We start from the raw sequence: 24,999 nt of genomic DNA, 5'->3' as shown, positions 1-24,999 counted from the left end.
TTGCCTCCCAGGATTGCTTGCCCTTTGGAGATGAATTTATTTAGTGTTTTCTGGACAAAGTCTCTTTTGAAATTGGGAGCATATATAGAGCCAATCGTCGATTTAGTTTTGCCACCTAGTGTTCTCTTGGAAAAGATGAATCTGCCTTTTAGTATTGTTGTAGCTTTAACATTTAAGTCTCTGCTGAGCACTATGGCCCCTCCACATGCTTTTCCTGAGCCAGGGGACACTCATTGTTGGCTAAAGCAGAATTCATTTAGAAGTTTTCTACCTTTAGGTGGGCTGTGTATCTCTTGTAGGAAGAAAGTTTGGGTTTCATGGTGCTCATGTAAGAGGTGATGGTTGTTGTTTTTTTACAGGGTTCCCTGCCCTCCCCACATTGTGTGATTGCTTTTAAGGTAGCTATTCTTGTTTGTCTGCTTTGGATGGTGTTTCCTTGTCAACCCACCTGTGATGTTCTGTGTCTCTTGCTTCTAGAGAGTTGGGCCTAGTAGGTAGCGCTGACAGGGTATGATGGTGGGGGGACAGAGGGGGTTAGAGTTAGGTTGTGGGTTACATAGAGTAGCATATAGTTACTTAAAGACTTACTGAAGGTAACTTGGACTGTGTGGCTTCCAGCCTGGTGGTCTCAGGTAATGTGGAGAGCCTTGCTTAAGAACAAGTCACCTCCATTGTCACTTGTGATAGGGGAGGATCAGTGAGACAGTGCCAAGCTCCTTTGCAGCACTTGGATTGCGGTGTAACAGTTGAAGGTTTTTAAGCAACGTTGTCAGCAGTAGTAATAACATTGCTGGATTGTTAGAGCAAAGGGGTGGAGCTGTAAATATGTTCACCATTCTTGCTAATAGTGCCAAAATCCCACTCTACCACAAAGTCCAAACTTGTGACTTCCATTTACCAGGAAGCGGGTAGGGAGAAATTTGGATGTTGCATTAGCTTCCTAAATCATCTTTGTCAACCTGATGCTCTCTAAATGCTCTAAATTCCAGAGACTGCAGCAGCTGGAAGCTGAGGTAAAATAGCAGCCGGCTGGTTCATTTCCATTGACAAATTTGGAGCATGTATTTCTGGATTCCTCCTTGCCAGGTGGTTTAGCATATTTTTCAAAGTAACCCATTTCTTTCAACGGGTATTGAAGTCCATCATACTCTTACAGGCCGCTTAAGGGAGAGTTCCATTAAATCTGTAGAGTCAACAGGGCACTGTCCAGTGTTGGACATCTATCAGCCCTAGTCAGTGGTGGGCACAACACTGGCTGCCCCTGTATTGCTGGAAAGGGCTCTTGCCCGTCTTCTGCAGCCTAAGACACAAAGGCAGTGTCTCCACAGCCACACAAACAAGAGGCCCCAGGCAGCTTTCAAGAACTTGCTTTAATGGAGCCTGGAGTAGGAACATAGTCTTACACTTCACATGGTGTACAAAACCAAACAAAAGTCTGAAGCCAAAAAACAAAGAAACAAGATATAGACAAGTACAGATCTTTGGCAAACGAAACGCCAAATGGTCCACAGAGGCAACACATCCGAGTTTACAAGTGATCCTTCTAGTATCGTGTCAAATCTGAAAAATAATAGTCTGGCACATCTTTACAAATACTCAAATATTTAGATAGATACATCTATTTTTAAAAAAAGCAGACCAACTTGAGCAAATGGTCAATAGAAATTCTTACCCCTGCACCCCAGTACTAAAATAGGCCATTACGGTGAAGTTACTAGCATCTGCTATTTATAACTTTTCATAGGAGGAGGAGATGAGTAATGCCACAGATCTGAGGGTGTCTGGGTGTTTGTAAAGTTACTTGCAGGTGAGACAGAGAAGCTGCCCCAACAAACTGGATCTGAGCCTGCCATAGGACTTGTATAAACTTAGAGCCATAAGCGTTCACATTATAAACTTCTCATTTGTCAAAAAGTTTCCCTTAAAAAAAGAAAGCTCCATGAAGCATCATGAGGAGCCACCTCTAAAGTGAATTTACATCCCTCATCACATCCCTCAATATGAGGGAGCATTTAAAGCCATTTCAACCAGGATTTCCCCTCCTGCCCACAAAGTACATCATCTTTGCCACCTGATTCTCAGAGAAAAATCAGACCATTCCCATATCAGCAGCTCCCTGCTCTGTATAGCTTGGTAGGTGTGGAAGTCCAGAGAAGTGAGGGGTGGTCACCAGCTGCCCGTTTTTCTCACTGGCGCAAGCAACACCGGCCCCCCAACTTGCTCACTTGTTCAGAAGCAGCCGGGCAAAGTCTGCGTTAGACATCTTCTTAGGCTCCTCTGCCCTGGGGAGCGATGGCGCTGCTGGGTTCTGGGCCATTCCATTCTCTGCCTTGGCCATGGGGGTGCTCTGGCGCTGCAGAGCACGAGGGACCATCGAGAGCTGGGTTCTCCCTTTGCCGCGGCTTTTGAAAGAACAGATTAAACGAGATATAAATGTTGGGGGCTTTGCTTACTGCATGCTAAAATTCTGTGCCTTGCATTCATTGTGCAGATTCAACTGTTTTTACTACTACTGTATGTCTAGCCATGAGAAGACATAAGCCACACCTAAGACCCAAGTGCCTGGGTAAGGTTTTACATGGTCCTGAAAATAAAATAAAGATGCCATCATTTATTTGTTTTTGATGCCAAGTAAGGGCCTCTCTGCAAAAGGCTTTCAGGAGACACAAGGCTTCTTTTCTGGTTACGTCTGCACAACACAGAAGTCTTGACTACTATGAGAATTACTCATTGGCACCATTGGATTCAGTATTCTTCAGCCCAGAGGTCTCATTTTTTTTTTAAGTGACAAGGCTTGGGAGAGAGAGAGATGTCCTAGAAGACGCTGTGCTGCTGTGCAGGGTGCAAGCCATACTGCACTCCCTGAAGGAGGAGACCACACCCAAAATATACTCACGCGCCATAGATTTGCCGGGGTCCCATGGCTCTCCCTGCTGCCTCAGACTTCTCAGGGAATCTTCGGGCAGGCGGGTTGCTAATTGCCACCTTAATGATTTGATCTTTGATTGTCAGGCCATCCATTTTCAGCACCGCTTGGGAGGCCTGCATCTCATTCTCAAATTCCACATAGGCTAGGCCCTAACAGTAAAGAGAACATGTGCTATGAAGGCAGCACACTGCATTTCCCGTTCCTCTTAATGGGCAATTTGGACAATGATCCAAATACAGTTCTCCAACCAAGCTTTTTAAAAGCCACTCCCCAATATGGTCTCTCTCTTGGGGAATCTGCTCAAACCACTAGTGGTGGTCAAGGCCTACCTTGGGTTTGCCAGCACGAGTTGTGACCAGCCGGATCTCCTTCACACTCCCATGGGCTTTGCACACTTCCTCCAGTTCCTCCTTAGTACAGGAAAAAGGCAATCCAGAGATAAATAGCTTGTGTTTCTCCAGGACAGTGCGATACTTGAACACCTTGAGGGAAGAGAAACAAGAATTTCTAAAACTCCAATCTATTCAAAGTTGTGTGGGTTTAATAAAAAACATATACAGTGGTACCTCGGGTTACATACGCTTCAGGTTACAGACTCTGCTAACCCAGAAATAGTACCTTGGGTTAAGAACTTTGCTTCAGGATGAGAAGAGAAATCAGGCTCCGGTGGCGTGGCAGCAGCAGGAGGCCCCATTAGCTAAAGTGGTGCTTCAGGTTAAGAACAGTTTCAGGTTAAGAACGGACCACTGGAACGAATTAAGTACTTAACTCGAGGTATGCAGGATTTCAGTTTCACATCTTAAAATTCAAAAAATGGAAGTTGTGTTGATCTTTAGGGGTGGGGGCTCACATCCACAGCTGGTCAATACCTTGATTGGAACCACGAAGTGTGGTAAGCTTTTGAGGTCTCCAGAACTTTTAAGTTTACATCTTAGCTGAAGAACTCAAAAGCTTACCGCACTTCATGGCATTTTGATTTGTCCCAATTACGTATTGCCCAACTACTGATCTTAAAATTCAAATGCCTAGAACTGTACACTGACGGTCTTGGGAGAAACTATATACAGTCATACCTCATGTTACGTCCACTTCATGTTACGTTTTTTCAGGTTGCGTCCCGTGGCGACCTGGAAGTACCGGAAAGGGTTACTTCCAGGTTTGGCTGCTCACACATGCACTGTAGCGCTAAATCGCACTTAACGCATGTGCAAAATCGTACCGCGCACATACGCAGAACGGATCCCGTTCGCAACCGGAGGTACCACTGTATTTTCTGTGTGTGTGTGTGTGTGTGTGTCCCCGTCTGGGAACCAGGTTGCCTTTCCTCACAGGCTCCCTGCAGGAGCCATCTTACTGCAGACGACTAACTGCAGTTAGAGAGGAGGGAGATGGTGAGAACAAAGAAGGAAGGAAGCTGCAAATGGTTTTTTTCTTTCAAAAAAAAAAAACAAGTAGAAGAAAAGCAGCAACATGCACGTAAGAGAAAGGAGTTTAGAGCAGGGGGAGCCAATGCCATCCTCTCAGCCAACATGGCCAAAGGGGAGGGATGAGGGGAGCTGCCGCCAAGCAACATCCAGTGGGACACATTGGTTGCCCTCATTTCAAAGAGTTAAGTAAAGCAGGCCTGAGATGCCCATTACCATGCTTCTTACTGTAAAGCCAGCCTGTTTTCATGTTTGCGGCACTCCCTTTCCCTTTCCTGTCTCTTTGCAACACCTAGGAGGTCACCCCCTGCCCCCATACAATGAATTACAACTGAAATTCAATACTCTACGGAAGGTTTGGAATTGGGATAGGTTAGCTTTGTTATTTTATTCTGGTTTTATTCCCAACTACTTTGTCAATTAGACTTCTAAGTGAACATTTATGGCCCTTTTGGGCCCATTTGATGCTACAACCTTTTATTTCGTGACAGCAGTCCCGAAATTAAAAGATGCCTGCTTCTTGGGAGAAAAGCAATGACAAACCTAGACAGCATCTTAAAAGCAGAGACATCACCTTGGCAACAAAGGTTCGTATAGTTAAGGCTATGGTTTTCCCAGTAGTGATGTACAGTGGTACCTCTGGTTAAGAACTTAATTTGTTCCGTAGGTCCGTTCTTAACCTGAAACTGTTCTTAGTCTGAGGTACCACTTTAGCTAGTGGGGCCTCCCACTGCTGCAGCACGATTTCTGTTCTCATACTGAAGTAAAGTTCTTAACCCGAGGTACTACTTCCGGGTTAGCGGAGTCTGTAACCCGAAGCATTTGTAACCTGAAAAATTTGTAACCCGAGGTACCACTCTATGGAAGTGAGAGCTGGACCATAAAGAAGGCTGATCACCGAAGAATTGATGCTTTTGAATTCTGGTGCTGGAGGAGACTTGAGAGTCCCATGGACTGCAAGAAGATCAAACCTATCCATTCTGAAGGAAAACAGCCCTGAGTGCTCACTGGAAGGACAGATCCTGAAGCTGAGGCTCCAATACTTTGGCCACCTCATGAGAAGGGAAGACTCCCTGGAAAAGACCCTGATGTTGGGAAAGATGGAGGGCACAAGGAGAAGGGGACGACAGAGGACGAGATGGTGGGACAGTGTTCTGGAAGCTACCAGCATGAGTTTGACCAAACTGCGGGAGGCAGTGGAAGAAAGGAGGGCCTGGCGTGCTCTGGTCCATGGGGTCACGAAGAGTCGGACATGACCAAACGACTAAACAACAACAACCTTTTATTTTACTATTTCTTAATAAATCTACCAAATTTAAAATTGGGGTTGATCTACTTGGGTGAAGCCTTGGGGTACTAAAGTCCAGTTCCTAACTTCTTGCTTGCTTGTCAGCTGATGACCCTGAGGGGTTCATGGAGCAGAGAGCCTCCTCCTCAGCTCTTGCTTCTCTAGACACCTTAGTGGTGTCCAGTGAGGCCTGGGGGTCTCCCTGACCCAGGCTGGCTGAAGGGGTGGCGGCAGCATACCTTACAGGGTGAGTGGTAGACTCTGAAAACCAGATCCAGGCCTGGTACCCGGGGTTTGGGGAGCAGTCCTTGACAAACCTGAGCCAGCATGACCAGTGAGTGGCAACATGCTCCCCAGTCCTGCCACAGCTGCACCACAATGGTCTTTGCCCCACCTGACTTCCTCACCCGATACCCAGAGCCCAGCAATGGGGTTAGCAGCTTAAGGAAGGAGGCAGGTGTACCTTAAACTCTGGATTCTTGTTCTTATCGACGCACGGGGACACAAACATGGGCCTCCCCTCCACATTTGTCCGATCTAGGCTGAGGGCTTTCAGTGCTGACTTCTCTTCCTTGAATTCCACGTAACAGTAGCCCCGGAAAACCCCTTTGTTGGTGAAGATGGGACGGACCTCCACCACATCCCCACAGTCTGCAAAGAGATCTTTCAGCTTCACCTCAGGCTCTGCCATGCTGTAGGAGAGGTTGCTGACGAAGACAGTGACGTTGTCCTTTTCGCTGTCATGAAAGGTTTTGGGGGTGTCTTTCCACTTGGAAGCGGCCGCTGCCGCTGCCTCCTTGGGTCTCAAACCTGCATTTGTGGGCATGTTCTTTCCGAAGAGCCCTGTTTCCATCTCCATGTCTTCAACCTCCTCTTCAGCCAAAGTATCACCGCCCCCCGTCTTGTGCCTCTTGCTGGGCTGTTCAGCTGGTCAAAGAGACATTAAACGACTGAGATATTCCCAACTGAAGTGGCTCCATTGCCACATACAGGCTTTTGCAGTACAAAATATTAAGCATAGGCTATGAAAGAGAAGGAGGAAGTTCCACCTGAGGCCATCGCTTCACATCCCACTGCATGTACTAATTTATGAAAACCACACAAAAAAGGGGTTAAGGAGCAGGAGGGGGCAGCCATTGGCTTTGTTGCTCCAGTGTCCACAGAAGGAAGGCAAGGGAGAACTGGGCAGCAAACACTGAAGCCACAGTCACACCACACATTTACAGCACTATGGTACTATTTGAAAACACTAATGAAGCAGGCAGAAAAACCAGGAAGAGAGGGATGGTTCTGTCTCTCCCACTGGCTAGAAAGCCTCTGCCAAGTAGACGACTGAGTCGTTGTTTAGGGCGTTCCATGCAGAAGACCAAAGCTGCACAATTTATTGGGGAGAGGGAAAAGATGCAGGTCGCTTTTTTACTTTAATCTGTTATATTTACTCAGATGTTCTACCAAATTCAAAGCACTAGCTCCCTAGCAGCTGTGCACAGGATGCTATTTAATTAGTTACTCAAATGTTTTAAATGGTTAACTTTGATTTTACAGATAATTTTGTTTTATCCTTTTGTAAACTGCTTTGCTTTTTAAAAAAATCATTCAAGTGGTGCAATTATTTTACTCATAAAATTTATAAACCACTTGACTGTCCAAAATCCTCCAAGCAGTTTTCAAAAATGATGAAGCAATAAAATTGTAACTTAGAAAAATTAACAATAATTTAAGACATATGGAAGGTTAAAATAACAATAGACTAAAAACAAGTTAGAACTTGTATCAGCTTTCTGAACACCTGCCAGGGTGAATAAAAATCAATGACATTTTTTAAAGTTTTTTTTTTAAAAAAAATCAGATTTTTTAAAATTTAAATTGGATTTTTAAAATAAAATGCTTTTGGAGGAAAAATATTTCTAAAGATAGTTTTCTATTTAAGTTACATTATAGTCCAAAAGCTATCCATCAGGAAATAAGGATTTGTTATAAGTTTTTCATGTGTGCTAAAACTCAGTCTAAGTTTTTTTAAAAAAAATTTAATGCCACATCAGTTAACAAACATGGATACATATGCTATAATGTTATTGTTTTAGTTAAATAAATTGTTTAAATTGTTATTAAGGAAATGATTATTTTTCTTCTTCCAATAAAGTACAGCAGAAAAGTTATACAAATATAAAGTTAACTTATTAAACCTCACAATCATTTCATAATTATCTGTCTATGTATTTCTAATAGTATAACCAAATCAGTAATTTTTGATACAACTGTAAAAATCACTCTGAAAATTTATTATTCCAAAAATGAAGCCTACATCTGATTGTAAATATTAAGATTATACCAGCAAGAATGAGTCTTTCTGTAAAAAAAATGACTTAAATCAAGTCTTACTGACTAGTGATTTAAACTGTGATTTATATTGATTTGATTTAAATCAAATCCACCCTGACAGCTGCGTAGGTTAAAATGGTTTTATCATGTGCTGAAAAGCGTACCATGAAGCCCCCTGCTTGACAGGGACAGGCAGGGAGAAGCCAAGTGCAGGTGCTGCCACACTAAAAGCTTCTTACAAATGCTGAACAGGTAATTCTGTGGCACCGCTAACAGTGCCAGTTCCGCCAACCAAAGAGATTGAGTGGGCACATATAGGGGAAGGCACTAACTGCAGCTTCTGGATCAAGCGCGAGGGAAGCCCCACATAAAATGCATTGCAGTACATACGTTTTGTGAAATAAATAAAAACAGGTGGAGCCAGTACCTTCCTCCTCCTCCTCCTCCCGCTCCCATTCGCCATCATCACTGTCGGCCTTGCGCTTCTCTCCGGTTTTCAGCTTCCTGGACTTTTTGGCAGCCCTCTTCTTCTCTGCCCGCGATGGCTTCTGCTGCTCGGCTCGCTGTGCCTCCTGTTTCGCCAGGACAGCCTCCTTCTCAGCAACCTATAAACAGATGCAACGGTGTGAGCAAAAAGTTCAACTGAGGCCGTGGCCTCCTAACAGGCTCCGGTTCCCTACGAAGCAGAGGAACCCCCAGGCCTTGCGCCTTCAGATCCAGATTCCTTCCCACCCAATTGAACTAATCCAAGGAGCTGCTGGACAATAATGATGGATAAAGACCAGTATATACTGTAAATTAATAAAATAAAATGAATAAATAACAGAAAACCCTGTCGCTACCTGAACCACAGGAGACCTCATCCCGCCCAAGGTTTAGTGAAAGTTTTGCTTAATTTGCAGGGTCTGCAATTAAAAATATGTCTTTAAAAAGGAAGGAAGGAGCACTATGTTTGAATAAGGAAGACTTCCCAACCAGGTGCAGGATGGGGCCGATTATTCATAGTCCAAAACACCTGGAAGGAACCAGGTTGGGAAAAGCTACAATAGGAGATTTAAAAAGATGCATGTATCCTGACCTTAACTCTTTGCTCATTGACTCGAGCAAGCCGGTTTTCTGTCTTCTGAACAGCCGCATCCCAGTCTTCCAAAGTGCCTGAGAGAAAGAGAAGGATTTTATTTTTTTAACCATCTGCCAATTCTGCATATGCCTCCTTCAGAACTAGGTATACATTGCCAATATGCAATATCCAAGGGACGCAGATAGCGCATGGTCTAAACCACTGAGCCTCTTGGGCTTGCTGATTAGAAGGTCGGTGGTTCAAATCCCCATGATGGGGTGAGCTCCCTTTGTTCAGTCCCAGCTCCTGCCCACCTAGCAGTTCAAAAGCACACCAGTGCAAGTAAATAATTAGGCACCGCTGTGGCAGGAAGGTAAACAGCTAGAAAAGTGATGTTTATTGTTGTAATTATTTTATGTGAACCACTTTGTGAGGCATGCCTGAATAACCTGAATAAATAAACAACCTGAATAAATATATAAAATTAGTCTTCTCAAGCTTATGTAGCCAAAACTGCATCACTCACGCATAAGAAAAGGGCATCAACAGACTTGGGGAGATTTGCAGAGAAGCAAAAAATCATTTAAAGAAAGTTTGTAAAAACCCCGAAAGAGTCAGGTAATAACTAGATGGCACAGAATGCTGTAGGAGGGAGGAACAGAATGCAGGGGCTAGAAAAGGAAGAAGCACAGTAGAGAAAAAAACCATCTCAATGTCTTGGGAGATGACTTCCTAGTTCACACTGAGAAGCCATTTTTAAAGAAGCACCAGAGACAGCAGTTAAAGGCAACCCACATAAATTATTGGAGAAATCTAAATTGTTAATATGGTTGGCGGCTGGGGCACAGTGTGTCCCAGCACAAGCGAGCAAGAAATTTAACTATGGGGCAGGGAGAGAAAACAGGCCAATAAAGATTGAGCAGGCTCAGCAGGCACAAAATATTGACCACTGGGAGGGAGAACGTGGAAAACTAGTGGAGAAAATCATTTTTTGCTGCAGGGTCTAGTTTATTTTCTAATGAAGGGCTCCTGACAAGAAAACAACATACAAATCACACCAAGAGAAAGAGGAAGCCAGGACCGAAGCCCCCTTGCTTCCCTAGTGAACAGCTTTCAGAACATTCTGTGACACCAAACAGTTCAGCCAATCAGGGTTTTAGCCACTACAAACGCAATACACACAACAGCTTCACAAAAGCAGCTGACCTTCAATTCTCTCCAGCATAAGCAGCACCTCACAGACATGCTCTGGGTAGTCGTTTGTGCACTGCACAGCCCGGTGTAAGGCCTTCCTGCAGTGCTGGGTGTCGCCATGGGCCCTGGAATCAGAGGGAAAGAAGGGCTTGGCAGCCTGTTTGTTCTTGTAGCACATTTATGCTTCATGAGTGGCGTCCAAATAATTTCACTAACTGCAGCCTGTGGACTCATGTTGGACCCAAGCTTTCAACCTGGGAGAGGCCCAAAGGCCAGAAAGGCACACTGGGAACAAAGTGAACCCGTGCAAGAACACTTGGGAGAGCTCCGGACACGGCTTAAAATCCAAAAGTACTTTGACCCCACACAAAGGGAATACGATATTCAGGTCCTCCCCAACCTGGTTCCCGCCAGATCCTTCTGGACTCCAACTCGTATCAGATCCAGCCAATGGCAGCGATTATTGGCCTCATAGTCTAACACTATAGTGTGGCAGCAACTACACTTTGGAACTCCTTGATATTGATATCAAGCAGGTGACTTCACTGTACTCTTTTCGGTGCCTGCTAAGAACATTGTTTAAACAAATGTACCCAGATGCTTGGAAAGTAGACATAATTTTAATCTTAGTATTTTAACCCCTGAATGTTATAAAGTATGGCTGTACTTTTTTCCTTGATTTTATTGCTTTATCTTTTTGTAAACTGCTTTGAGGGTGTTTGTTTTTACAATCAAGCAGTATACAAATTTTATAAAATAAAGATAAAAACAAACAAATCTTGAGGGTTAGGGAAGGCTGCCAAAGAGAAAACCCTGGCATGAGATCTGAACGATTGTTTTCTTAACTGTAGGGTTTCTGAACAGGAACCTGGGAAGCCGTAAAATAGGTCCAGGGCCAGAGCTGAAGCATCCCAGGAAGGCAGCTGCCAAATCTCTTACCGTTCCAGGTTGTAGTACTCCAGCCACATGTTGGCATACTTGGCATTGCCCTTGGTCATGATGCTGTCCCAGAGTTCTCGTGCCTTCTGCATGTTGTTACACAGGCGAGCCTAACAAGGAGAAACAAGAGGATGCCCGGCATCCAAAGAAAGGGCAGCCTTTTAAAGCTCTGATAAGAATAGCACATCCTTTAGACTCACAGCCCCCAACCCCAAAAGCAGAGCAATGCATACAGCATGGTGGAAGGAGCCAAGGTTACCTCAATCCTCGCCCAGGTCTGCATCACGGTGCATGAAGGATCCCCACTCTCACTAAACCCTGTGGGCAAAGCAGGGAAAGTAGGATTCCTATAAGACTGGAACAGCATAGGAAGTGGCAAATAAAGCTCTGATAAGGAAAGGTCTTGTGTATTATTATTATAAAATTGATTGCCCACCCATCACCGGCAGGTAATTTGGAATTGTTAACACATATTACATTCACAAGAATAGGGTGGGTCCTGAAAGCATACATCTCAAGTGTCAAAAGCCAGGGTAAAGTGGTGTGTCTTCACCATTTTCTGGAAGCTGTATAGTGAGACTGCCAGATGCACCTCAGTGAGGATGGAATGCCACAGCTTAGGGGCTGCCACAGAAAAGGCCCTTTCCTGGGCCACCACCACTTGAACTTCTGAGGGAGGTGGAACCATCAGGAGGGCCCCATCTGATGAGTACGGCCCCCAAGAGGGTCTGTAAGGGCTTGGGCAAGTAAGCAGGGGTCACAAATTGCATCAGAAGCTTTCAGTGCAGAATGCATTCATAACCCCAAAATATACATATCCTTTTTAAAAATAGAAGCCCCAACATACGTTCTTCCACTTCTTGCTTTAAGTATTCTATTGCATGGGCAAATGCAGACCGAAGTTCTTCCAGCTCTTTACTGGAGTCTGAAAAAGACCAAGTGAAAGAAGAGCACCATTCAGAGACCAAAATGCTCTTAAGAGTTTTCTGCTGTGCTGTTTCTGTACTAAAGTGGCAGAGACCAGAGACAGGATGGCTACCTCACTGACTGGCTGTAGGAACTAAGTCTAGAAATACAGCAATTGCCCAAATGACTATTAGAAGATTCTCCAACACGTATTAAATTTTACCTTGAGTAAAATCCACCCTTCTCCTCAGGTAATCCAAGTACGCCTGCCAGATTTCCACATAGTCAGTAGCTTGAATGAAGCCAGCGTTCAAAGCCTTTTCAAAGTTCTCTAAACACAAGAAAGAAAAGCAAGCAGCATGAATGGGGCTTTTGTGATCTGCCCACCCCACCCTTCCGGGTCAATTCTTTAGCTTTAATTTATGCATTGCAGGGGGCTGAACTGATTGACCCTTTAGGTCCCTTCCAACTCTATGACTGTATCCTCCCATTGGTAGCAGGATTTGGAGCTCAGCTCCTGGATTTGGGAGTGACCAAGCTTAAGACTTCCCTCAGAGCCTTCCCTTCTCCCAGTGGCAGGGAGGGTGTGGGCTGGCTACAGTCACAGGAAACTGCCAGTCCACTGGCCCATCTAGAGCCTAGTGTTGCCCACTCTAACTGGCAGTGGCTCTCCAGTGCTTCAGGCAGCCCTGCCTGGAGAGGCAGCCAGGGACCTCTTCCCTGAAGAGCAGATGCTCTACCAAGTGAGCCCTTCCGCCAGGGCCATTCAGCATCAAAGGAAGCACCACAGCCAGGACAAAAGGGACGGAGGCCTTGAGTGAACCATCGTCACTGCTTGTATAACACCCAGTGTAAGGTAGTAATGCAAGTCTGTGTTCCATTAAACTGAGTGCTTCTTCACCTGAAATCAGCTCATGCTCAACATGATGCCTCTCCATGGCCAGGAGGTACTGGTTCCACAGCCTGACAGTCCACGGGCAATTCCTGACGGCTCGCTCATGGGCGGAAAGCACCAGCTCCTTCACTTTCAGCTGCCTGTCCTGCAAGACAAAGCCGATGCCAAAGTTAGTGTGTGTGTGTGTGCACTCAGTTCCACAGGCGCACAGAACATGGCCTCTGGGTGTCACTTTCTGCTTTATGAATAACTTTTTATTGGGTTTTATAAATAAGGATCATAGAAATAATAAAGGATATAAAATAAACAGCCTTCTCGTGTCGTTTGTGTATCGCAAAAATAGTGGCATAAATTTGCAATAATATCTACAGCATATGGTTCATTATTAGCGGTTAATGTGTAAGTTTTTAATTTGCAAATTGGTTTAAACCAAAACAAAGGGGAAACAGGATAGAACTGAGTTAACACATAACATTCAACATCACATAACTAAAAGCCTAATCCAAGAGCCCTTGTGGTTGTGCTCAGATTAAGAGAGAGAGTAATAGTGATTTTTCCTCTTATGTTACCAATGAAACAATATAAAGTGTTGGACATAAATGTGGAAGGGGTGCTCAAAGTGAGGATAATAATTTATGTTTAAATTTAAATTTAGATAAACCAAATTGAACAAAATACTGAGGGGAGGGATTGTTTGTTTCCTAGAATACTAGCATATGTTACTGAATTAAACTACACCAGACTAAAGCCATCTCTGTTCACACTTAGTTTATTTGTTAATCTCTCAAGGACATATTCTTCCCAATCTGTTTTGAACTTCTGATTGTGAAGGTCTCTGCTCAGGATTCTAGGCCACATGGAGAAGATACACTTGAAAGCAGGTGACATCTGCTAAAACCACATTAAGCCAAAGAAGAAGTTAAAATAAGATGCCTGTGATTCAGAAGCCCCCTCCCCACAATGAGCAAAATCAGAATAAGCTATACAGAGTTAAGAGCAATCATGCAAACCTGCACTGCACACTCATGGGGTCTGGATCTCTTGGGAGAAGCATTTTAAATTTCTTATAGCAAGCAACACAGCTCTGGTTAGAACTAGTGGCCTTAGACTACAAGAAAGGTGCCTCTCCGGAGGCTCAGAGAAACTCTCTCAGGGCTCCTTACCAGATACTGCGTGTAACGAGCCCAGAGGTCTGGCACAAGGCAGTTCTCCGCCAGGGCACGCTCATAGGTCAGCTGAATGCGAGCCGGGTCTCCGGCCTTCGTCTCAAACTCAATATAGGCTTGGTATTCTGCCAGCTTTGGCGTCTCAGCTACTAGCTGAAATTAAAGGGGGTGGGGGAAGGAAGGGAACCATTTCAGGATGTTATGAAATTATCATTAGTAGTAGTAGCAGCAGCATATATTTATTTACACCTCACCTTTTTCCCTGACAGGGACTCAAGGCGGCTTAGAAATAAAATAGGAACAGCCGGTGGAGAAAGAACTTGATTTATTTACATGTGTTCAGCGTTTTCTACCAATAAGTCTCATAGCAAAATGCATTACAAATGTAGTTCACACAAATAAAATCATCAGCACACTAAGAAATGAATTAATGAATATACAACAAGTGAATAACTATGGATTTTTATCCTAATGTTGGATGTTTTTTGTTTTGTTTTGTTAAGTTGATATACTGAACTGGAGGAAGACTATGTTTGACATTTAGTTTGACTGGAGAGCCCCATTTAACTTTGGATGTCTGGGGTTGAAGATCAGGAAAACATTGCCTAGCAGAATGAGGAGCAGCTGGATATTGTATTGGAAAATAGCTAGATACCATCCTGGAGTGAACACTTTTTATTATTTTGAATAATAAAATAAAATAATAATAATAAATTTTATTTATACCCCAGCCAGAGCCGGGCTCAGGGCGGCTAACACTGAATATAAATTACAATAAAACGTAATGCGGGGGGGGGGCAGTTAATTAAAATACGGCTTAAAATACAGCTTAGTAGTAGCCTATAAAGCAAGACCATAAAGGGAGGAAACATCAGATATTCATCCAAACCAGCTATCCATGCTGGTCCTACATGGGCCAGCAAAAAAGCCACGGGAAAATGTATATACCAAATCCCATATAAGGGGTCAGAGTGAGTCCAAGCCAAAGGCCAGGCAGAACAGCTTCATCTTGCAGGCCCTGCGGAAAGATGTCAAATCCCGCAGGGCCCTAGTCTCTTGTGACAGAGTGTTCCATCAAGTCAGGGCTAGTGCCAAAAAGGCCCTGGCCCTAGTTGAGACCAATCTAACCTCCTTGAGGCTTGGGACCTCCAAAGTCTTGTTATTTATGGACCTTAAGGTCCTCCGTGGGGCATACCAGGAGAGGCGGTCCCGTAGCTATGAGGGTCCTAGGCCACGTAGGGCTTTAAAGGTCAAAATCAGCACCTTAAACCTGACCCTGTACTCCACAGGGAGCCAGTGCAGATGGTAAAGCACTGGATGAATGAGATCCCGCGGCAAGGACCCTGTAAGGACCCTGCTGCATTCTGCACCCGCTGGAGTTTCTGGGTCAGCTTCAAGGGCAGCCCCGCATAGAGTGAGTTACAATAATCAAGCCTGGAGGTGACCGTCGCATGGATCACTGTGGCCAGATCAAGGCGAGAAAGGTAAGGGAGCAACTGCCTAATACGGCGGAGATGGAAAAATGCCACCTTTACTGTGGCTGCAACCTGCGCCTCCATAAAAAGAGAGGCGTCGAAGGTTACACCCAAACTCTTGACAGAAGGCACTGGCACTAATTGAGCCCCCGCAGGAGATGGGAGTTTTCCCCCCAACCCCTTGTTGTCCCAACCCAGCCAGAGGGCCTCTGTCTTCAAAGGATTTAACTTCAACCAGCTCCCACGCAGCCATCCAGCCACAGCTTCCAAGCATCTGGTCAGTGTGTCCGGGGCTGAGTCAGGGCGGCTGTCCATCAACAGATAAAGCTGGGTGTCATCAGCAGCCCAAAACTCCAGACAATCTGGGCAAGAGGGCGCATAAAGATATTGAAAAGCATTGGGGAAAGTTTTGTGCCCTGCAGCACTCCAAACACCAAGGCTGCTGACAAATCTAAAAGAATCAGCAGTCACAATTCGCCTCTCTCTAGCTGTCTATGGAGATCATCTGTTAGGGTGACCAAAGCCATCTTGGTCCCATGACCAGGGCAAAAGCCGGATTGAAATGGATCCAGAGCTGATGTTTCATCCAGAAACCTACCAAGCTGTTCAGCAACCACTCTCTCAATCACCTTACCCAAGTACGAAAGATTCAAAACCAGGCGGTAATTGGATAAATCTAAAGGATCTAGTGATGTTTTCTTTAAGAGCGGACGCACCACTGCTTCCTTCAACTCCGCTGGGAATGTCCCCGTGATGAGGGACAAGATGGTGATCTCACCCAGAGGGAGTCCGCACCTCCTCTGGACACGCTCTAATCAGCCAGGACGGGCACGGGTCAAGGAGGCAAGTGCCGCTCGGAGGAATCTGTCTACATCGCAGGGAGCATCCGATCGAAGTGGTCCAATACTGGACCCAAGGACAGTCGAGGGGCCTCCATTTCTGTTACTGTATCCAAATTGGCAGGGAGGTCACGGCAGAGCAGCAAGACCTTCTCCGCAAAAAAGCTCGCAAATGCCTTACAGCTATGGGTCAAATTCGTATTTAAATTTGGTTGTCCCTCTAGGGATGTTAGAGACCTGATTATTCTAAAAAGTTGTGCTGGGCGAGAGCTAGCGGATGCAACGGAAGCTGAGAAGTAAAACTTCTTCACAGCTTTCACTGCCATCTCATAGGCTTTCATAAGCATCCTATAAGATGTTCTTGAGGCTCCGTCGCGAGCACGCCGCCATACTCGCTCTACCGTCTGAGGTCCCGCTTCATTTTCTGGAGCTCCTCGGTAAACCAAGGGGCCCGGTTTCAGCGGGGTCGCAGAGGGCGCTTAGGTGCGATCTCATTGATGGCTCATTATTTCAGTTCTCGACAAGCTCATCTACTGAGACACCAGAGGGAGCAGGGTCCCGCAAGGCCTGACAAAATCCATCAAGATCCATCAGCCTCCGTGGGCGAGCCCAAATTGGCTCGCCACCCAAGCGGGGTGGGGGCGGGAAGTCAATCCTGACTTTCAGAGCATAGTGATCAGACCATGGCACTTCCACAAGGGAGGACATGATCACATCTATAGCCGCACCAAAGATCAAATCCAGCGTGTGGCCTGCTTGATGTGTGGGACCCAAAACAAACTGGGAGAGCCATAATGTCACCATGGAAGACACCAGGTCCAGAGGAGGGGGTGGCATCAGCATGAACACTGAAGTCCCCCAAAACCAACAGGTTAGGGAACTCCAAGGCCCAGCCTCCCACCACCAGCAGGCCTGGCAGGGTGGCTGCTGGTGCACTAGGTGGTCAGTACACCAGCAAGACAGCCAAGCTCTCCTTGGTGCCCCACACTAGGCCAACACATTCAATGCCAGAGGTTGATGGTGCTGGCAGAGCCCTGAAAGAGCAATCCTCCCAGATTAACAACACTACCCCTCCCCCTCAACCCACAGTCCACGACTGGTGGACAGAGAAACCCAGGGGTGCTATCTCATGCAAGGAGACTATTTCGCCTTCACACGCCCAGGTCTCCATCACACAAGCCAGGTCAACCCCCAGCGAGATAAAAAAATCTCGCATGGTGGCGATTTTATTCCCTATAGACCTGGCATTGCACAACACCAGTGACAGAGGTGGGTAATCCCTGCTCATCCTATCATTGTCCCTCGGAATGGGGTGTAGACTGAAAGGGGTTCGAGCATCACCCCATTTCAAAACCCTTCGCCTGTAGGGTCTACCCCCACCGCCAGACCTCCCTCTGACAGAACAGATTAGTTTTATTTGTTTGTTTGCTTTATTATATGGTATGTTGAAAAGTTTCAGTAAAAACACTTTGTTAAAAAACCCACCCCACCCAGCCCAACTGGCTGGAGTTGATGGAAGCTGCAGTCCAAAACATCTGCAGGGTGCCGGGCTGGGGAGGCTGGAAGCAGCTCTCCAAGGTCTCAAAGAAGAGAAGGGTTTTCGCTAGTCTAGCTGGCTTTTGGAACTGGAGATATCAGGGACTGAGCCTGGGACCTTCTGCCAGCAAAAGAGGTGCTCCAGCACTCAGGCACAGTCCTTCCACTACCCGGAGTAAAGTAAAAACAACAAATGCAGTCATGGGGAAAAGAAAGTGCACCCTCTTTGAATTCTGTGGTTTTACAAATCTGAACATAATAGCAATCATTTGTTCCTTAGTAGGTCTTAAAACTAGGTAACTACACCCTCAGATGAACAACAACACATGACATATTACACTGTGTCATGATTTATTTAACAAAAATAAAGCCAAGATGGAAAAATCATGTCTGAAAAACTAAGTACACCCTTACTGCTTCCATAGGATTAAAAGGCTAAGTAGCAGACAGGGGCTGCTAATCAAATGTCCTTGCTTAACTGACCATCGGCAAGTGTGCCCACCTCTATAAGAGCCAAAGTTTTAGCTGTTTGCTGGTCTTGAGCACTCAGGTGTGTTTTCAATGCCAAGGAGGAAAGATGACACAAGGCTCTAAGAGAAGCAAGTGCTGCTGCTGCCCGTGAAACTGGGAAGGGTTCTAAGGCCACCTTCAACCAATGTAAAGTCCATCATTCTACAGTGAGGAAGATTATTCAAAAGTGGAAAACATTCAAGACAGTTGCCAATCTTCTCAGGAATGGATGTCCCAGCAAATTCACCCAAGGTCAGACCGTGCAATGCTCTGAGAAATTGCAAAAAACCCAAGAGTTACACCTTAGGCTCTACAAGCCTCAGTTAGCATGTTAAATCTCAAGTTCATGACAATACAATTAGGGGGGGAAACTAAACAAGTATGGTTTGTTTGGAACCATTTCCAGGAGAAATATTCATCTCTCTAAAAAGAACATGGCAGCAAGGCTTTGATTTGGAAAGTTGCATCTGAACAAACCTCAAGACTTCAGGAAAAATATTCTTTGCACAAACGAGACCAAAGTGGAGATGTTTGGCCATAATGCACAGTGCCACGTTTAGCAAAAACCAAACACAGCATGTCAGCACAAGAGCCTCATACCAATTGTCAAGCACGGTGGTGGAGGGGTGATGATTTGGGCTTGTTTTGCAGCCACAGGACCTGGGAACCTTGCAGTCATTGAGTCGACCATGAACTCCTCTGTATTTCAAAGTATTCTATAATTAAAAGTGTGGCCCTCTGCCCAACAGCTTGGTCATGCAACAGGACAAGGATCCCAAGCACACCAGGAAATCTACAACAGAATGACTGAAAAGAACAGAATCAAGGTGTTGCCATGGCCCAGTCAAAGTCCAGAAGTCAACCCAACTGAAATGCTGTGCAGGATCTTAAGGGAGCTGTGCATAAACAAATGCCAGCAAACCTCAATGAACTGAAGCAAGGTTGTAAAGAAGAATGGGCCAAAATTCCTCCACAATGACGTGAGAGACGGGAAAAGTCCTACAGAAAACATTAATTTCATGTTATTACTGCTAAAGGTGGTTCTACAGGCAATGGAGTCCTAAGGTGTACTTAGTTTTTCACATATGGCTTTTCCATTTCGGCTTCAAATAAATCATGACATGATATATAACATGTCACGTGTTGTTGCTCATCTGAAGTTGTGTTTACCTCATTTTAAGACCTGCTAAGGAAAAGATGATTGTTACTATGTCTTCATATGTAAAATCACAGAATTCAAAGAGGGTGCACTTTCCTTTTCCCGTGACTGTATGTGAGAGAGAAAAATTCATTATCAGAGGCCAGATAAAACACACACTGTATTTGAGCTTCAGTGACATCAGAGATTTTGTCTAATACAAGTTTGCTGTAAATAAGTTTACACTGCAAGAGGTGTAGAGTTGGACGGGACCTGTTTGGATACCTGTCCAGCTCTGCATTTCTATGATTTCCACTGCTGGTAAAGAGCAGCCCCATTCCACCCAGCAAGGAAGTACCTTACCAGGGCCTCTTCGTACGGTTTACATTTAGCCATCTGCTGCAAAGCCTTCTTGTAGTTTCTGATCACTGCTTCAGGGATTGGCTCCTCAGACCACTCTGCATACTCTGCATATGTAGCCTCCATATCTTGGCATAAGTAACAAAAACAATTTCAGAATATTTCCTACCTGCTTAGCATGGCTCTCAGCATTTGAAATGAGAGTTTCTTTTCATGAGGATGAAAAATTATATTGCAACCAACTTGAGACTTATTTCTCTGCCACAGGAAACCAATAGCAAAAGTTATTCTTCCTTAAAAAACACATGCTACATTGGAAGTTACCTGTTTTCCCCCTCCCCCTTCAATTCCCTCCTTAAATCCCCAAGATCCATTTAAAATAAACATTCCAAAGAGAAAGTTGTGTTCAAAGGCTCTCTGGGTAATACACCTTATTGATGGCAGGAGTCCTTTCTGTGCCGCTGCCAAAAGGACTGCCTGCAGTCCCCCACAAGTTCAAATGGAGAAGGCACCCAGAGCTTTGCACCCAGATCAGAATCACAGTAGATTTGTCTCGGGGTGCACACTGCACACACCCCAAGCAGATGCAGTTCCACCAGACTGGAGCCACTAAAGCTCACAGGTTCTTACCAAGAAGTGGGATCCCCAGCTGGCGCCTAAAGAGCACATGAATCCTTCCAAGCTGTGCGCTGACTGTCTGCTGCTGCTCAGCAGATGGAACGCTGCCGGCTGCTGGCTGCACAAGGAGAGAGGGAGAAAACAATTGGTGAACATCAGACAAGGCTACGAGATGCAGCAAGGAGTGGAAGGCCTCTAGGAGCCCACCAGCCTTATCAGAAACAAATGTGCACATACACAAAATGAAGTCCCAAGCATCAAGGGCTGCTGATAGGGCCCCCTAAGTTGCACCATCACCCCCGGCTTGGAATAGGGACAGAAAGCAGACCTTCCTCCCCAGATGAAGGCTCCCCTCAGAAGGCTACTGACCCCCACCCCACTGCACTTCTTAGTGGCCAATTATTCAAAAAGAGTTTGCAGGGAACCAGGAAATCCCACTTCCCCAGAGAGTCAATAAGTCATCCTTTTGCCTCAACAGAATACAGTCCCTTCTTGGGAGATTTGCCATCCGCACAAGTACAAATTAAGGGTAGCAAAGCAAGGTATTTGTATACTGCTGTACGATTAAAAAAATCAGCATGTTATATATATTAGATTAGAAACACATAAAAACTTAAGCTCAAAACTTAAGCTCATAAAGCAAATTATGTATTCTTAACTCCCTGCATAAGCTCGGACATAAAAAGTTGGCACAGAAGGCATCTCCTGAATCTCTACTGGCAGAGTGTTCAACAAGATTGGGCCAATGACGCTCCTGCAGACTATCGCAGTAATCCGACTGTGATACTGTATAAAGGTTCAGGAGATCCCAGAGATACCCTGGACTCAAGTTGTTCAGGGATTTGTAAATTAATACAAGGACCTTGAATCTGGCTCAATGGCAGCCAGAGCAATGTTGCTCCATCAGCAATCTGGCTGCAGCATTCTGCACCAGCTGAAGCTTTCAAACCAGGCCCAAGGGGAGCCCTGCATAGAGCACATGGCGGTAAATCAGCCTCAAGGTTACCAATGCATAGACTACAGTGGTCCTTTACCTGCACTGTTTCCAGGATGGCATTTTCAAACTCCCGATATGCCTCCCAGATGGCAGCTCCTTTCGTCATGTGAAGACCAACAGCTGTTAGCGCCCTTTCAAAGATTGAACGAACTTTATCAATGCCTCCCTCCTGGCCAATGCCTCCAATTGAGTACTGGGCATATTCCAGCCATATTTCCGGACCTAGAAAAAAGCACCAGAATGCTGCCCACTCAGGTCTGCAAGCGATTTATTCCAAAAGTGCAGCTTTAAGATCTTTTAACTGTGATCGGTTTTAACTGGGTTCTACCCGCTCTTTTTCATTATTGACTTCTGTACTGTATTTTTTGCTATTGAATTATGTGTAAGCCACCCTAGTAAATTTTATGTGAAGAGTGTGGAAACAATTCTTTTAAAGATGAACTTACAGATTTCACTGCTCAAGCATACACATGGATAAAAGCAAATTCAACAGTCAGCATTTGTACTCATTTGTAAGGGAGTCTTGGGAAGTTAACCAGAGACCAGGATGTTGTAGGACACCAAATTCCCATGAGCCCCAGGTAGCATGGCCAATGGACAGGGATTATGGGGACTGCAGTTCAACACTATCTGGAGGACTACAGGTTCCCCATCCTGGGTCTAAATTATCTCTGTACTGGGAGAGCAAAGGCAGAAGACGACAAACCAGCCTAAATGGACCTCACTTTTGCCTATCCCTCAGCTCTTCCCCTAGAGCTACCTGAATTCATTCTCTCCCCATTCCAATTATTCTCTCCGTGTACCATGTTTTCCAACATGGTACGGAACAGAAATAAACAGCAAATATTTGGAACCCAGAACTTTGCAAGCCAAACTGCCAGGAATAGTTAAAGAGTCGGACAATCAGCCTTCAGTTTTCACTTGCCTGCCTTAAAATTTAGCATCCTGCAGTTTAGGTGGCTTGTTTAGGCTGTTTTGGCTTAGGAACATGTCAATGTTTTGTGGTGTTACGGTTTTTTTTAAGGTGAAAACTTACAGATGTAGTCTTTCACAGCTCTCTCAAAGAGATCGTAGATCTTGTCTCTCTCCGAGTTTTCTGAAGCCATCCGAATCTCATCCTTCAGCCAGTCTAGCCAGATTTCTGCAGTATACAGGATATGTACATTCATATCAACAGAACCTGAGCACAACAGGCATACAGCCTTTCAACTTGGAGGTAGCACATAACCGTTATGACTAGTATCCTTTGATAGGCAATCCATAGGAGACAAGGCTGACTCCCTTTTAAAGCCAGCACCATATCATGTAGAGGAGCCAGTGCAGAGTAGTGGTTAGAGTGCTGAACCAGAACCAGGGAGACCAGGGTTCAAATCCCTGCTCAGCTATGAAGCTCACTTTGTGACTTTTGTGCCAGTCGCTGTCTGTCGGCCTAACCTACTTCACAGGGTTTTTGTGATGATACAATGGAGAGGGAGAGAAGTGTGCATGCCCCCTTGAGCTCTCTGGAGAAAATGTGGGATATAAATGTAATGATAAATAAAATAAATAGCATAAGGTTATGGCAAATCAAGCTATAAAAACAGCCTACCTTCTGTAAGGGGAAAGAGTTCACTCATCTTCTGACGGGCTCTTCGGAGTTTGACTAATTCTCCTTCCTGGTGCAGCAATTTTATGAGATCCAGATGACAATTGTAATCAAATACATTGATGGATAGCTGAAAAACAAAAACAGTTTTATTTGTAAGCTTTTAGTGGAAGAACAGGTAGCAGTCAAGCCTCATGGGCTTTTTTCTTGGGTGTGTTCTTGACATAACAAGGCACCACAAACAATCATTCTAGGGGGAATCTATGCATTCGTTCTCTCAGGTCATGCTCAAGTCCCTGATATTTCTTCACAGCAAACTAAGTTGCAGTTTGCACCAGCTCCAGCTCATAGACCAGGAACCTGAAATCTATGCACACCACTGTCTAGTTATGATGGCTTCCGCTACATTTCTGTACATGTCATCACCCAGGGCTGGCCTCCTTCCCCAAAAAGTCAGGCATGGTTTGCTCAAAACATGGTCTCAAGAAGTACCTCAGGGAGATCTCTCTCTCTCTCTCTCTCTCTCTCTCTCAGTGCAGAGGCACAGGGGATCTGCCTACATTGGAGGGCAGTAGTAGAACACCAGGTTTGCATGTAGAAAGTCCCAGGTGCAACCCCTGCTTCCTCCAGGCAGGGCTGGGAAAGACTTCTTGCGCATCTTAAACTGAGTTAATTAGGCCAACAGGAGCCAGTGTGGCACAGTGGTTAAGAGCTGGGGAGACCAGGGCTTCAGCCACTCACTTTCAGCCCAACCTACCTCACCTCTCCCCATGTGAACTGACCCGGACCCCACAAGCATCACCGGAGGCCCTTCTTCGCGTGCCCCCTCCACGAGAGGCCTGGAGGGTGGCAACACGGGAATGGGGCCTTTGTTGCGTATCTTTAGGCGCTGAGCAAAAACATTCCTCCTCTCCCAGGCCTTTCTTTAATCAATGAATCTATGGGGGGGGGGGAATGTCTGCTTGTTATTGTTACATATCTTTGTGTTTCTATGAAGCGAACCGCTCTGTGATCCTCGAATGAAGCGGCATAAAAGTGAGTAAGTTATAACAATGAAAAACGAGGAAGGAAGAGGTGTGATAGAAAGGCAGCAAGATAACGAACTAAACGATCTGCCTCGGCATCAGGGAGCTCGGTGCTGCCAGCTGCACCCCTGAGACTCTTCCCCAAGCACACGGCGAGGGGGGGGGAGAGGAGGTCCAGGCTCACGCAGGAAGAGAGAGACCAAAAGCGACCCTCCTCGCCCCCCCGGCCCCGTCTTCGCTTCGGGCGGGGGCGTGGCCTTCTCCGCCGCAGCCCCGCCCGCCCCGCGCGGCCCTCACCTGCTCTTCCAGGCGCTGGATCTCGGCCTCGTTCTCCTTCTCCGCGTCCTCGCCTTCCCCGGAGGACTCCTCGGACTCCCCATCCGCTTCTTCCTCTTCGCCGTCGCCTTCCTTCTCGCCTTCATCTTCCGAGGCCCGCGCCTCCCGCATCTCCTCCTCAGCGGCTCCGCCAACGGCCGCCATCTTGTGCCGCCGCGCGCCCGCGCTTCTCTCCCACTCAAGGAAAGGCCCCCTCCCGCCAGCCTTTTCGCCCGCCGCGCTTCTGGGCTGCCCTGCTCTAACGCCTGACTGAAAAATAGAGGCAGCTGCTGCTCCGAAGGCGTCTGGTACAAACAAGGCGGGGGGGTGTCGGTCCCGCAGAGCTCTTAAGAAGGGCCGCTGGACAGGAAGCGTCCCCGGCAGGTGAAGGGCATCGCCATTTGGTTCTTTTCGAAGGGGCATAAATGTCGGGCTTTCCCAAAATCTCGGCGCGCCGCAGTCGCCTCAAGGAAGATCA

The 24,999-nt window shown here is 45.9% G+C and overlaps 1 protein-coding gene across 1 annotated transcript; it reads right to left on the bottom strand.

The window, feature by feature from the left end:
• Nucleotides 1–1,355: 1,355 nt before the first annotated feature.
• Nucleotides 1,356–24,944, bottom strand: SART3 (spliceosome associated factor 3, U4/U6 recycling protein; the record flags this gene model as incomplete). The annotated part of the gene is made up of 19 exons (XM_081168492.1): nt 1,356–2,402; nt 2,897–3,078; nt 3,259–3,411; nt 6,105–6,568; nt 8,391–8,568; nt 9,042–9,118; nt 10,230–10,342; nt 11,157–11,266; nt 11,416–11,474; nt 12,004–12,081; nt 12,286–12,393; nt 12,964–13,102; nt 14,121–14,276; nt 19,985–20,109; nt 20,612–20,717; nt 21,634–21,818; nt 22,633–22,737; nt 23,185–23,311; nt 24,504–24,944. The coding sequence occupies 19 exons, from the start codon at nt 24,942–24,944 to the stop codon at nt 2,222–2,224; spliced, it is 3,087 nt and encodes a 1,028-aa protein (XP_081024618.1). The 3' UTR covers nt 1,356–2,221.
• Nucleotides 24,945–24,999: the final 55 nt, after the last annotated feature.

This window comes from Podarcis bocagei (genome assembly GCF_964188305.1).
Source record: "Podarcis bocagei genome assembly, chromosome: 13".
NCBI lineage: Eukaryota > Metazoa > Chordata > Lepidosauria > Squamata > Lacertidae > Podarcis > Podarcis bocagei.
This window is presented reverse-complemented; position numbering and strand designations above follow the sequence as displayed.